The sequence below is a fragment of the Oncorhynchus mykiss genome, chromosome 18 (assembly GCF_057628025.1).
Source record: "Oncorhynchus mykiss isolate SJ-2025 chromosome 18, ASM5762802v1, whole genome shotgun sequence".
Classification (NCBI taxonomy): Eukaryota; Metazoa; Chordata; class Actinopteri; order Salmoniformes; family Salmonidae; genus Oncorhynchus; species Oncorhynchus mykiss.
In genome coordinates, this window is record NC_143039.1 from 24,503,766 (window position 1) to 24,517,270 (window position 13,505).

The 13,505-nt window shown below is 43.9% G+C and overlaps 1 protein-coding gene across 3 annotated transcripts in view; it reads right to left on the reverse strand.

The window, feature by feature from the left end:
* Positions 1-8,400: 8,400 nt before the first annotated feature.
* Positions 8,401-13,505, reverse strand: part of LOC110495686 (rho guanine nucleotide exchange factor 7) — a 30,594-nt gene continuing 25,489 nt past the window's right edge. For 2 of the 3 annotated variants that reach the window (XM_090207924.1, XM_090207925.1), the window contains 3 exons: positions 10,332-10,431; positions 10,124-10,178; positions 8,401-9,917 (listed from right to left, as the gene is read on the reverse strand). In XM_090207924.1, coding sequence (XP_090064050.1) covers positions 9,795-9,917; positions 10,124-10,178; positions 10,332-10,431 — 278 coding nt within the window. In that variant the 3' untranslated portion in view covers positions 8,401-9,794. Of the gene's footprint in view, positions 9,918-10,123; positions 10,179-10,331; positions 10,432-13,017; positions 13,204-13,505 lie in introns of all 3 variants that reach the window. The other variant, XM_090207923.1, reaches the window with a different exon arrangement.

Below are 13,505 nucleotides of genomic sequence, written 5' to 3' on the forward strand. Positions count from 1 at the left end.
AGACAGGAGAGTTGCGAGAGAGACAGACAGGAGAGTTGCGAGAGAGACAGACAGGAGAGTGGAGAGAGAGACACAGATAAGAGAGTGGAGAGAGAGACAGGAGAGTGGAGAGAGAGACAGGAGAGTTGTGAGAGAGAGACAGGAGAGTTGTGAGAGAGACAGACAGGAGAGTGGAGAGTGAGAGACAGAGTGGAGAGTGAGAGACAGAGTGGAGAGTGAGAGACAAGAGAGTGGAGATAGAGAGACAGACAAGAGAGTGGAGAGAGAGAGACAGACAAGAGAGTGGGGAGAGAGAGACAGACAAGAGAGTGGAGAGAGAGAGACAGACAAGAGAGTGGAGAGAGAGACAGACAAGAGAGTGGAGAGAGAGACAGACAAGAGAGTGGAGAGAGAGACAGACAAGAGAGTGGAGAGAGACAGACAAGAGAGTGGAGAGAGACAGGCAGACAAGAGAGTGGAGAGAGAGACAGGCAGACAAGAGAGTGGAGAGAGAGACAGACGAGAGTGGAGAGAGAGAGACATGAGAGTGGAGAGAGAGACAAACAAGAGAGTGGAGAGAGAGACAGACAAGAGAGTGGAGAGAGAGACAGACAAGAGAGTGGAGAGAGACAGACAAGAGAGTGGAGAGAGACAGACAAGAGAGTGGAGAGAGACAGGCAGACAAGAGAGTGGAGAGAGAGACAGACAGACAAGAGAGTGGAGAGAGAGACAGACGAGAGTGGAGAGAGAGAGACATGAGAGTGGAGAGAGAGAGAGACATGAGAGAGGAGAGAGAGAGACAGGAGAGTGGAGAGAGAGAGAGACAGGAGAGTGGAGAGAGAGAGACAGGAGAGTGGCGAGAGAGAGAGACAGGAGAGTGGCAAGAGAGAGACAGACAGGAGAGTTAAGAGCAACAGACAGGAGAGTGGAGAGAGAGCAGAAAAGAGAGATGCTGAGTGAGGGGAGGTAGAGAGAAAGAGAGAGCAGATCAGAGATCACAGAGATCGAAAGAGAGTGCGAGAGCGAGCCCAGTAGCAGCAGCAGCAGCAACAACCATCTCTGAGAGTTGTGGCAGCAGGACTGGTGTGTCTCCTCAAGCCTCTGTTGCCTTTTATATCCTGTTCCTCATACAGTCTAGTCCTGACGCTCTGGCTTTTACCCTTCCCTTCCCCGGGAGCACCAGCATGAATATATTATTATCAACACAAAGGCCTGCTTATTGTTTATGAATTACCAGCCTTCCTGGCAACAAAGGCTATTTTCATAAGAAAACTCCATTTCATTTCAGCTCCAATTTGATTACCAGTGAAAGAAAAGGAGCCCTTTGGTCGAACCCCCAAAGGATTTTTCTTTTTTATTCATGCCCATTGAATTGGGCTTTATTGCTTTTCTTTACAGAGCTGACGTGGAAAGCTTTTAGAGTAAACCATTGACTAAAAATTATTGCTCTGCTATTTTGTACAATAACAGAGTCTAAGAGAAGAGCATCCAGTCTTCGCCCGTCCTTTGTCCTTTTTACCTCCTTTTCTCTCTTTTTTGTTGAAAATTGCAAAGGCTGGAAATTAATGACAGGGCTGTGGAGAGAGAGAGAGAGATAGAGAGACAGAGAGAGGGGGGACTACTAGCTCTGGCTTCTACAATACATGTCAAATCTAAATGATCACTAGTCATTGAACAGAGCCAGTGTAAAGAAGCCAGGAACAAGTTGAGGAGTGTGTGTGTGTGTGTGTATATATATGCACATGGAGGGTGTACCCAGCTGATTGATTCAGGCCTCTAAAAATAAAGACACCTTGATGGTTTCAGAGCTGCCCAATTGGCTGAGGCCCATTGTAAGATGGCTACAGTGACTTGCTGTCACTTTCATTCTGTACAGAACTATTGATGGCAGACAATTTGCTGCTCTCAACCTAGACAATTGCCTTAGGACTATAGGGCTGTGTAGGTGGATGGAGGGAGCTGGCAAGACTACCATTACACTATGGGCATACTGTAAGACTTGAACACTTGACTTGACCCAAAAGCCTAAGCTTTCATGAGGATGATATAACAGATGTGTAGTTTCCATAATGCCTGTATAATAACAGTTAATTGACTATCTTCATTTTTCACACGTGTTGGACGTTACATCAGCTCTGTGGTGGGCAGAACTCAGACAGGGCAGAAAAGGACGGATCGCAGCAGGAACAATTACTGATCTTTGCCATATGAGTGTTGAATGCATGTGAGAGATACACTTTCCATTTTTGCCAGCTACCTCACCTGCTTCACCCCCTGCCGTTCAGTCGAGTGTAGGAGTGTGTCCCAAATCCAATAGTCTATAAAAGCTCCCTAATGCCTCATCCTCTCCATCTGCACTGAAACAAACTGGATGACAGGTGAAAGCTACTTCCTGGTAATCTTCCAGGATAGTGCTTTCAGCTATTCTTTGTTTTCACATAAAATATGAAAGGAGACAAGGAGAGGCAGCCACTTTAGACTATTGGACACCTTAGGTCAGAGATCTTGGCTCTCTGTGATCTTTGTCATAATCTTCGCCCAAGGCTTAAACAAAAACAGGCTTCAGCCTACTTAAGATCATCCAGTTGTTTCCTAACTCTAAAGGTACCAGGTACAGTAGGCTGGTCTACACTCAAACCCCTTGTTCCCATACTCATTATGAACCCCTCCTGGCACATCCAAGCGATCACCGCGTTTGATCTGCACTCTAAAAAGATACATTAGATGCTCTTTTCCATTTTTCTGCAGCGCTTTTGTGTTTGTGTAAGAATATTTAACGGTAGACAAAAGGTGACTTATCAATTATTCATTCACCATCAAGGCCCAGGCTGGCATTCTGAAAGGAGCTGACATTTCAGACTTTCCACCAACATCTGCAAAATTATATCCTTTCCATTGTAAGTCAATGAAGTAGAGTCATCGCCCCCATAAAAGGCAGTAAATTGCCTTGTCACTTTAATAAGGCCATCTTTATACAACCTTCACTCTCTCCACTGCCTGCTGCTATGAAGGGACTGAATGTGCAGCACTATCGCTTTTCAGTTCACTGCTTTTGTCTTTCTAGGGCTTGCATATGCATGTCCTTTAGAATGATAGAAATAAGGACTAGACAGAGGAACCAGGATATGGAAGCCAACATTGGGAGTTTCATTCGGCTACTTCCTGAAGAACTGAAACTTAGTCTAATTCCCAGACAACTCTGCTATCACTTCTTGCGGAGGTGAAAACATGTCTGGAAATCAGCATAATCTGTCAGTTCAAGACGTGGGGTATTATTCACCTCCCATGCATTGAAAACAGAGCCTGTCTGGATTTGAGCACCAGCCAGGAGAACAGCACTGTGAGAAACTGTCATGCAGAAACAACCACCATTGAACCCCGACCACAGTCTCTGCTTTAGTGAAACCATAGAGACAGACTACTAGTTAAGATCCTCATCAGTTCTTTATGCAGAACAGAACAGCACCACAGACAGTCTGGAGATCCAGGGCTATTCTAATCAGGGGCAGACAGGTAACATTTAGCCTCTGCTGTCTCTGTCTAGTGGGCAGGCCACCACCACTGGCTGCTCCCGAGCTTTGTCCTCATGTAAATGTCTACGAGATGTCATTCTCTCTCCAAATGTCATCCCTCGCTTCTGCACAAACAAAAGGAAGGAAGGAGGAAGCGTTCAGCCCCATCCGTCCGACTACACATCCCCGCGCTCTGCTCCGACTGGGTGTCCGCCCGGCGATTAAATCTCCCACAATTCCGTTGTCTCTGTGGACCTGTGAGGCTTTATGATTCAGACCGCTTTGTTTGTTATAATGCTGTTTTGAGTGGAGGCTGCTGGAGTGGTGTGTTGTTGGGGAAACAGTAGAACGAGCCTCTGTGAGCTGAATAGATTCATAGTTACACCCGAGTTGTATCCGTTTTTACTGCTCTTAAAATGGCATCTTCTCTTTACTCTGATACAGAAAGATGATGGAATAGATTTCACTTCCAGGGACAGGCAACTCCAGTCTTGGATGGACGTAGTGTGTGCAGGTTTTTATTCCAGCCCAGCTATAATGCACCTGACCAAACCTGGTCTAAACCGGCAACCATGAGGAGATGATAGATTTGAAATCAAGTGTGCCAGTCAGTGCAGGGTTGGAACAAAACTAAGGGTTAAAGGGTTAAATGACGCTCCCATTCGTCATCGACACACACTGTACTCCTCCACGATGGCTTCAATCACAGCCAAAACCTTTCTTCTCTCTTCACTCTCTCCCTTCAGCCCAAACCTGGATTACTGTGAAACAATGAGGCTGTGGGCAGGACAGTCACAATTGTGGAATTAACGTGGGGGGGGGACTTACCACCGGCTTATGCCAAGACAAAAGGTGGGCACAGTCGTCAAAGGTTTCCAGCCGTTTGAATACCCCCCCCCCCACCCCCACATAAAGGAAGCTTTGTCACATGGACCCTCCACAATAGAATGGGCTTCGCTCAGGCCAGATACGCCACATTGCCAACAGAAGTCATGCAACACTGGGACGCAACCTCACCTGATGGTACAGTGCTGAAACCTGTGGAACAACAGGGCCAGTTGTACCTACAGTTGGTAGCTGTGTTGAGAGGTGCAATGACTGAGGGGTTATACTGTAGGCAATGTTCCTTCAAAGACATTTCGGCACTAAGCAAATTTAAGGTCTGCTGAGTGCAAACTTGAACGTTGTGAAAATTCTGTGCAACTTCCGGCGCATTTACTGTGAACATTGAAGCAATACACACTTTAATTTACACTTTTAACAGTGGTCAAGTAGGCTACTGTGACTATTTGATCATAATGTACAATCATGACCAAAAGTTAAGAATGACAAATATTAATTTCCACAGTTTGCTGCTTCAGTGTCTTTATATATTTTTGTCAGATGTTACTATGGAATACTGAAGTATAATTACAAGTATTTCATAAGTGTCAAAGGCTTTTATTGACAATTACATGATGTTGATGCAAAGAGTCAATATTTGCAGTGTTGACCCTTCTTTTTCAAGACCTCTGCAATCCACCCTGGCATGCTGTCAATTAACTTCTGGGCCACATCCCGACTGATGGCAGCCCATTCTTGCATAATCAATGCTTGGAGTTTGTCAGAATTTGTGGGTTTTTGTTTGTCCACCTGCCTCTTGAGGATTGACCACAAATTCTCAATGAGATTAAGGTCTGGGGAGTTTCCTGGCCATGGACCCAAAATATCAATGTTTTGTTCCCCGAGCCACTTAGGTTATCACTTTGCCTTATGGCACGGTGCTCCATCATGCTGGAAAAGGCATTGTTCGTCACCAAACTGTTCCTGGATGGTTGGGAGAAGTTGCTCTCTGAGAATGTGTTGGTATCATTCTTTATTCATGGCTGTGTTCTTAGGCAATTGTGAGTGAGTCCACTCCCTTGGCTGAGAAGCAACCCCACACATGGTCTCAGGATGTGTTACTGTTGGCATGACACAGGACTGATGATAGCGCTCACCTCGTCTTCTCCAGACAAGCTTTTTTTCGGATGTCCCAAACAATCGGAAAGGGGGTTCATCAGAGAAAATTACTTTACCCCAGTCCTCAGCAGTCCAATCCCTGTACCTTTTGCAGAATATCAGTCTGTCCCTGATGTTTTTCGTGGAGAGAAGTGGCTTCTTTGCTGCCCTTCTTGACACCAGGCCATCCTCCAAAAGTCTTCACCTCACTGTGTGTGCAGATGTACTCACACCTGCCGCCATTCCTGAGCAAGCTCTGTACTGGTGGTGCCCCGATCCCGCAGCTGAATCAACTTTAGGAGACTGTCCTGGCGCTTGCTGGACTTTCTTGGGTGCCCTGAAGCCTTCTTCACAGCAATTGAACCGCTCTCCTTGAAGTTCTTGATGATCCGATAAATGGTTGAGATAGGTGCAATCTTACTGGCACCAACATCCTTGCCCGTGAAGCACGTTTTGTGCAAAGCACAAAAGGAACAACAATGATTCCAAGCACCACCCTTCTTTTGAAGCTTCCAGTCTGTTATTCAAACTCAATCAGCATGTCAGACTGATCTCCAGCCTTGTCCCCGTTAACACTCACACCAGTGTTAACGAGAGAATCACTGACATGATGTCAGCTGGTCCTTTTGTGGCAGGGCTGAAATGCAGTGGAAATGTTTTTGGGGGATTCATTTCATTTGCATGGCAAAGAGGGACTTTGCAATTAATTGCAATTCATTTGATCACTCTTCATAACATTCTGGAGTATATACAAATTGCCATCATACAAACTGAGGCAGCAGACTTTGTGAAAATTAATATGTGTGTTATTCTCAACTTTTGGCCACGACTATAGGCCTACCAGAGTGGCCTACCATCAAAAACAAAGAGAAATGCATCCCATAACATTTTAACATGGAAATAGCCATTATATTATTCAACCTACAGTAAGCAGCCAATGTGTGGTGTTCAATGTAGACCTACATTCCATGATACTTTTGAAGAAAAAAAAAACATGCAGGGCTTGACATTGTTTATTAATTTGTCCTTCAGACAAGGTGACTGAAAATGTGTTGATGTGCACAGGTGGATACATGCAGCTCTCGCTTTGATCTAAAAATAAATAAATGCATCTACTCGTGACTGCTCATGATGTAAACACAGTCCAGTTCAAAGTGAATGGCACAGATCCAAATAATGGCAATGGTTATTTTCATATACAGTGCATTTGGATAGTACTCAGACCTCTTGACTTTTTCCACATATTACATTACAGCTTTATTCTAAAAAAAAATATTTGTCAATCTACACACACACAATAACCTTAAATATCACATTTACTTAGGTATTCAGACTCTTTTGTCAGTACTTTGTCAAAGCACCTTTGGCAGCAATTACAGCCTCGAGTCTTCTTGGGTATGACTCTACAAGCTTGGCAGCATCTTGCTGTGGGGATGTTTTTCAGCGGCAGGATCAAGGCAAAGACGAACGGAGCAAAGTACAGAGATCATTGTCAAAAACCTGCTCCAGAGCTTTCAGGACCTCAGACGGGGGCGAAGGTTCACCTTCCAGCAGGACAACGGCCCTAAGCACACAGCCAAGACAACGTAGGAGTGGCTTGGCTTGAGTGGCCCAGCCAGAGCCCGGACTTGAACCCGATCGAACATCTTTGGAGAGACGTGAAAATAGATGTGCAGCATTGCTCCCCAACCTACCTGACAGAGCTTGAGAGGATCTGCAGAGAATAATGGGAGAAACTCCCCAAATACAGGTGTGCCAGGCTTGTAGCATCATACACAAGAAGACCTGAGGCTGTAATCACTGCCAACGGTGCTTCAACAAAGTACTGAGTAATGGGTCTGAATACTAAATGTGATTGTTTTTTACATTTTCAATATATTAGTAACAATAACAAAAAAACTGTTTTTGGCTTGTCATTGCTTGTCATTGGGGTTTTGTGTGTAGATTGTTTTTATTCCCCTCATCAATTTAATACTTTTTAAATAAGGCTATAATGTAACAAAAAGGGGTCTGAATACTTTCCAAAGGCACAGCTCCTCTTCTGTCCTAACTTGTTTCCCCAGAAGACTAAATAAAGTAGTGCTAACCGGAATAATGTCTTAGAACGAATGGATTAGTAATCTAATTAACATCGGTAAAGTTGTCTGATCTGTTTAGGGATCGGGAGAAAAATGCACAATAACTCCAAAATAACAGAAGTTTTGTTCCCGTACGAAGTGTCCAAATGTCATCAGTTTGACCGGTTTTAAGAAAATGAAAAGATGAAACAATGAAACACGTTTCTGATAAGACTTCAGTTGATCTTGGGTGCATATTTTGTGGTTGAAATACTGTCTGCAGGCATAACAGTGTCAAAGATAACATGTTACACTCACATTCACATTTTCTCAAGAGATGCTGAAAGAATTCATATTTCTCCACATCTGTTCCCGAGACAAAACTGTTGTATTTCACTACAAGAAATGTATAATTCCGGAGTCATTATATTACTGTACAGGTCAGAGGGCCTACAGTCAGTGTCCAGAGTCCAGTTACTATTCCATTTTACCCATATAACTTACATTTTAACTATTCTGCTTATTCATGGGTACAGGGATACTCGTGAGCGAGATATCAAAAGGTGCATGTAAACAGCTCATCCCAAATAAGACCTTATTTGAGCTACTGTGCGCATGGAAATGTGGTCACTGTCACCATTCCTGGACTGTTTATTGTATATTATCCACCTGAATCTACCACTGACAGGTAACCAATGATAACTGTCTGATACATTTGAAGTTAAAAGTGACAGCACTTTGCAGGACAAAGGCTCCATCACATTTAGGTCATTAAAGCAGACGCTGTTATTCAGAGGCAACGTACAGCCAGTGCTTTCAACTAAGACGGGTAAAACACGTCAGTCATCGCAAGTATTCAGACACACACGAGATTCAGTTTACTGGTTTAATTCAGAGACAAGTGGAGAAGAGTGAGAGAGACGAAGAGGTAATAAATAGAGGATATGGGAGGTTTTCACTGAACAATAGACTTGAGGAGTGCATAACACATTCCTCAGTCAATTTCATTTAAATACATAAATTACAGACATAATATAGAATCTGAAATAGTTAGAATAAGTAGTTTACATTAGTGTTCATCAATGGAATCAATATTGCATTGGAATATTTGACCTATTTTAAACTGAAGAGCCTGCCAGAAATGTAAGCTAATATCATGGAATCATTTCCCCAAGGCACATTTCATGATATTAATTTGAGACGCTACGGTTAGTTTCTGTACAAATCATAGGTGACAAAGAAGTAGAAAAGCAAAAGTAGAAATACAGTGTTTTCAGGAAAGCATTAAAATAGAAAGTCCATTATCCGGTAAAATAACAGAAACAAACAAGGAATAGGTCGTCCAGAATACTTCAAATCATCATCATCATCAGAAAGCCACAAAAATCACCTGAAAACGGTCCAGTATCGGATTGCTAAGGTTTCCATGGAAACATGCAGAATGAGCTAGAGGTTATGCTGTTCTGTGTGTTGGCCATAGGTTCCTACAAGGCTCAGAGGAATGGGCAGGGAGATGCGCCAGAGTGGGGTAAGAGGGTGGGGGTGTTGAGGAGCTTGGCAGCAGGGTAATGGAGGCAGTGACAAAATCATCATCTGTCAAAATTGTCTGGGTTGCATCTCAATAGTCTACCGTGGCTACCTTTCCTCGTCTTTCATCTGCATAAACCTGGACAGGTGGAAGGAAATCCCTTTGTAGGCACTAGGGACCTACTGCACATACCAGTGCAGATCAGCAAAGAGAAGAGCAAACCACTATTGAGATGCAGCCACTGTCTCTAGAAATGATTCCCTGAGACTATTCCTCTACATGCAGGGGATGGATCTCAATAGTCTGAACTTACTTCCTTCCTTTCCTCATCACAGATGTTAAAGTACTGTACAAGTGACAGAAAATTCCCATGTTGTTTTCACCTGCTTTCAGATCAGTGCAGAAGGGGAGAGGTAGAGAGGAATCACCCTTTGAGAAGCACCCGGAAGGAGACTTAGTCAGTGACGTCAGATGTATCTCCATTGGTGTGATTGTTCCAGCCTCTTTCCAATCCCAGATCAACACAGAGGTCGGAGGTCCATGTCGCAGCCAATAGTCTTCCAGAGTTATTCAGGGACGCTATTTGGCTGTTTTGACTTTGGACCACACCCAGTCTCTTACAACAGTGACAGATCAGTGTTCCACAGTGTTACGTCAGATGGCTTTGTGGTTAACAATTTTGGTCCAGTCACGGTGGAACCCGAACTCAACCATGTTGATGCGATGTCACCTGAGCACTCACAGGTTGGTCTCGTCCCAGGTGGGGTCGTTCATGTTCTTCAGGACTCTCCTCAGGATCTTCTCCAGCTCCTTCCTGGCTTTCTGCTCTTCATCCAGGGTTCTCCTCATCTTCTTGTTGTCCTGTTGGGGGGAGGGGACAAAGACGGCCGCTGGATCTTAGAAAAGGCTCTAAATTGCACATGCCAGGAATGAACAGTGCTCTGGTTCTGGGATGTATATGCTTAGAGTTTTCTTGTCATAGAGAGCCTCTAATTGATTCATTATGATGCTGAACGACTGACATGCTATTTGATGTGACGGTTTGGCGAACTCTCCTGAATGCTCACCTGTTTCAGCTCCTGCACTTCATCCTTCAGCCCATACACCGTGTCTACTAGAGTCCTAAGGCAGACAGACACGTTAGTTAACCAACCCAACCACAGCTCACCATTATCAATAAACCCCATTAGGGAACATATAAACTTTTGAACGTGTGAAGTGAAGAGTTCTCCCAATCTAACGCACTGGTAGTTCAGGGAGGAATGTAGTGCTTACTTCTCCTCGATGACAGTCTGTCCGTTGCTCTTGGTCTCCTCCACGATGATCTTCTCCTCCTCAGGGAAGAGCATGTGCAGACCTGACTTCTCCCTGGATCCTGATTGGTAAAACAAGACCGTCAGCAGAGCACATTGGTCGATGGACGGGATGACTCATTGACTGATTGGCTGACTGAGGGGAGGGTGACCCTTCCGTAGAGGTTTGACACACTAAGGCTGTAGCTCAATAGTTCAAACTAGCCTCTTCTCCTTGTGTCCTGTCCCCCCTGATCACAGTCCTTTATAGGAGCCCTTTCATTTATCAGCGGCAATGAAGGAAAGAAGACAAGGGGGCCATTTTAGAGTATTAGGATACAGCCCAAACCAGATTCAGATAAGCGGCCTGACAAAGGGGTCCTGTGGGAGGATCAGGACAGGTGTGGGTAGAGGAGGAGAACTTGACCTGGCAAATCAAGTCTCCCTCTCATCTACCATTTATCCTTCATCCATACAGGAGATTCCATTGAGATTCAATATCGCTGTTCTCCAAGGGAGATCTAAGCTATGACAGCAGCATATTAACTCATCATTTTAATGATTGTAACATGACACCAGGTCCTTTGAAGCCGTTAATAGTTCAGAACAGAAGGGAGGCTGAGGAGCAGTTATTCCCTTTGTCCACCGAGGTCTTTTGAGGGGGAGAAGGGTGTGTGTGTGTGTATACTACTGTTCAAAAGTTTGGGGTCACTTAGAAATGTCCTTGTTTTTGAAAGAAAAGCAACTTTTTGCCAATTAAAATAACATCAAATTGATCAGAAATACAGTGTAGACATTGTTAATGTTGTAAATGACTACTGTAGCAGGAATATCAGGAATATCTACAGAGGCCCATTATCAGCAATCATCACTCCTGTGTTCCAATGGCACGTTGTGTTAGCTAATCCAAGTTTATCATTTTAAAAAGGCTAACTGATCATTAGAAAACCATTTTGCAATTATGTTAGCACAGCTGAAAATTATTTAATCAGTTATTCTGATTAAAGAAGCAATAAAAACTTGTCTTCTTTAGACTAGTTGAGTATCTGGAGCATCAGCATTTGGGTTTGATTACAGGCTCAAATAGCCAGAAACAAATTACTTTCTTCGTCAGTCTATTCTTGTTCTGAGAAATGAAGGCTATTCCATATGAGAAATTGCCAAGAAACTGAAGATCTCGTACAGCGCTGTGTACTACTCCCTTCACAGAACAGTGCAAACTGGCTCTAACCAGTAGTGCATGCATGAATACATAGTGGCTTGCGAAAGTATTTTGTTGCCTTACAACCTGGAATTAAACTGATTTTTGTTTCCCAGTCCCTGCCGATGAAAAACATCCCCACAGCATGATGCTGCCGCCACCATGCTTCACTGTGGTGATGGTGTTCAAGGTGTTGAGAGGTGCTGGGTTTGTGCCAGACATAGCGTATTCCTTGATAGCCAAAAAGCTCAATTTTAGTGTCAACTGACCAGAATACCTTCTTCCAAATGTTTGGGGAGTCCCCCACATGCCTTTTGGTGAACATATTATTTTTTCTTTAAGCAATGGCTTTTTTCTGGCCACTCTTCCGTAAAGCCCAACTCTGTGGCGTGTACGGCTTAAAGTGGTCCTATGGACAGATACTCCAATATCCAATGTGGAGCTTTGCAGCTCCTTCAGGGTTATCTTTGGTCTCTTTGTTGCCTCTCTGATTAATGCCCTCCTTGCCTGGTCTGTGAGTTTTGGTGGGCAGCCCCCTCTTGGCAGGTTGGTTGTGGTGCCATATTCTTTCCATTTTTTAATAATGGATTTAATGGTGCTCTGTGGGATGTTCAAAACCCATCCCTGATCTGTACTTCTCCACAACTTTGTCCCTGACCTGTTTGGAGAGCTCCTTGGTCTTCATAGTTCCACTTGTTTGGTGGTGCCCCTTGCTTAGTGGTGTTGCAGACTCTGGGACCTTTCAGAACAGGTGTATATATACGGAGATCATGTGACAGATCATGTGACCCTTAGATTGAAAGTAAATTGGTGGCACCAGATCTTATTTAGGGGCTTCATAGCAAAAAGGGGGTGTATACATATGCACACCAATTCGTTTTTTATTTTTTAAACAAGCTATTTTTTTTCATTTCACTTCACTAATTTGGACTATTTTGTGTATGTCCATTACACAAAATACAAATACAAATCCATTTAAATTACAGGTTGTAATGAAACAAAATAGGAAAAACGCCAAGGGGGGTGAATACTTTTGCAAGGCACTGTGCATACATACATAAGGGAGAGAGGTCATGTTAGGTTCTTCACCATCTTCAGTTTCTGGCATGACAGACATTTCACAGAAACACCAGACACAGCTACTGTAAACCACACACAACCAACCATGACTAAGGGAGGGGGAGAAACTACAAACGGTGGCTGAAGGGCCGCATTCAGCAGGACACAACGTTGGCCGACATTCAGATAGAAATGTATTATGTTAATTCCTTATTCTACATGTTTGTTTATGTCAGCTCTATTCACTGCATCTCTATCTGCAACATTTGCGTACTGAATGTGGCCCAGCCAGAAATCGGATTCCAAAACTACGATGAAAGATAATCATATTTCTCTTTCAAAATAAAATAGTTTATTAAAAAAGGTGTGGGGGAGCAGGATATATGGGAGGAGCAACTGTAGCTCTTACGAGAAACGGAGGAGGTCCTGTAACTACTGGCGGTCCAAATACTGTCATAATCCGAGTCCTCTGATAGGTCAGACCAGGGCTCGGTCCCTCTGGACAGGCTGCTACGGCAACCTATAGTGTCCACACTGGACCGGTCAACTGGCTCGGCCAGCACGTGGTTATGCATCAAATCAGTACCCTGCCATGCTGGGGGAGTGGATCAAACCATACGGAACGAGGGGGAGTGAATCAAACCATAATAAAGCAGTGTGGGGGGGGGCAAATAATTGTTGAGGTAGGTTGTGGAGGGATCCATAATAATAGGATAAATTATATACAGGTATATTTAAAACAAGGAGGGATGGTGGGGTTATGAATGAGGACAAAAATAATATATTTTTTTTAAAGGGAGAGGACACAAAATAGACAAACCAAAAGGAGGGGGAACAGAGCAGAGAATAACAGAATGCAAAGGGGATGAGGGGAGAGAAACAGGAGAGAACATAGTT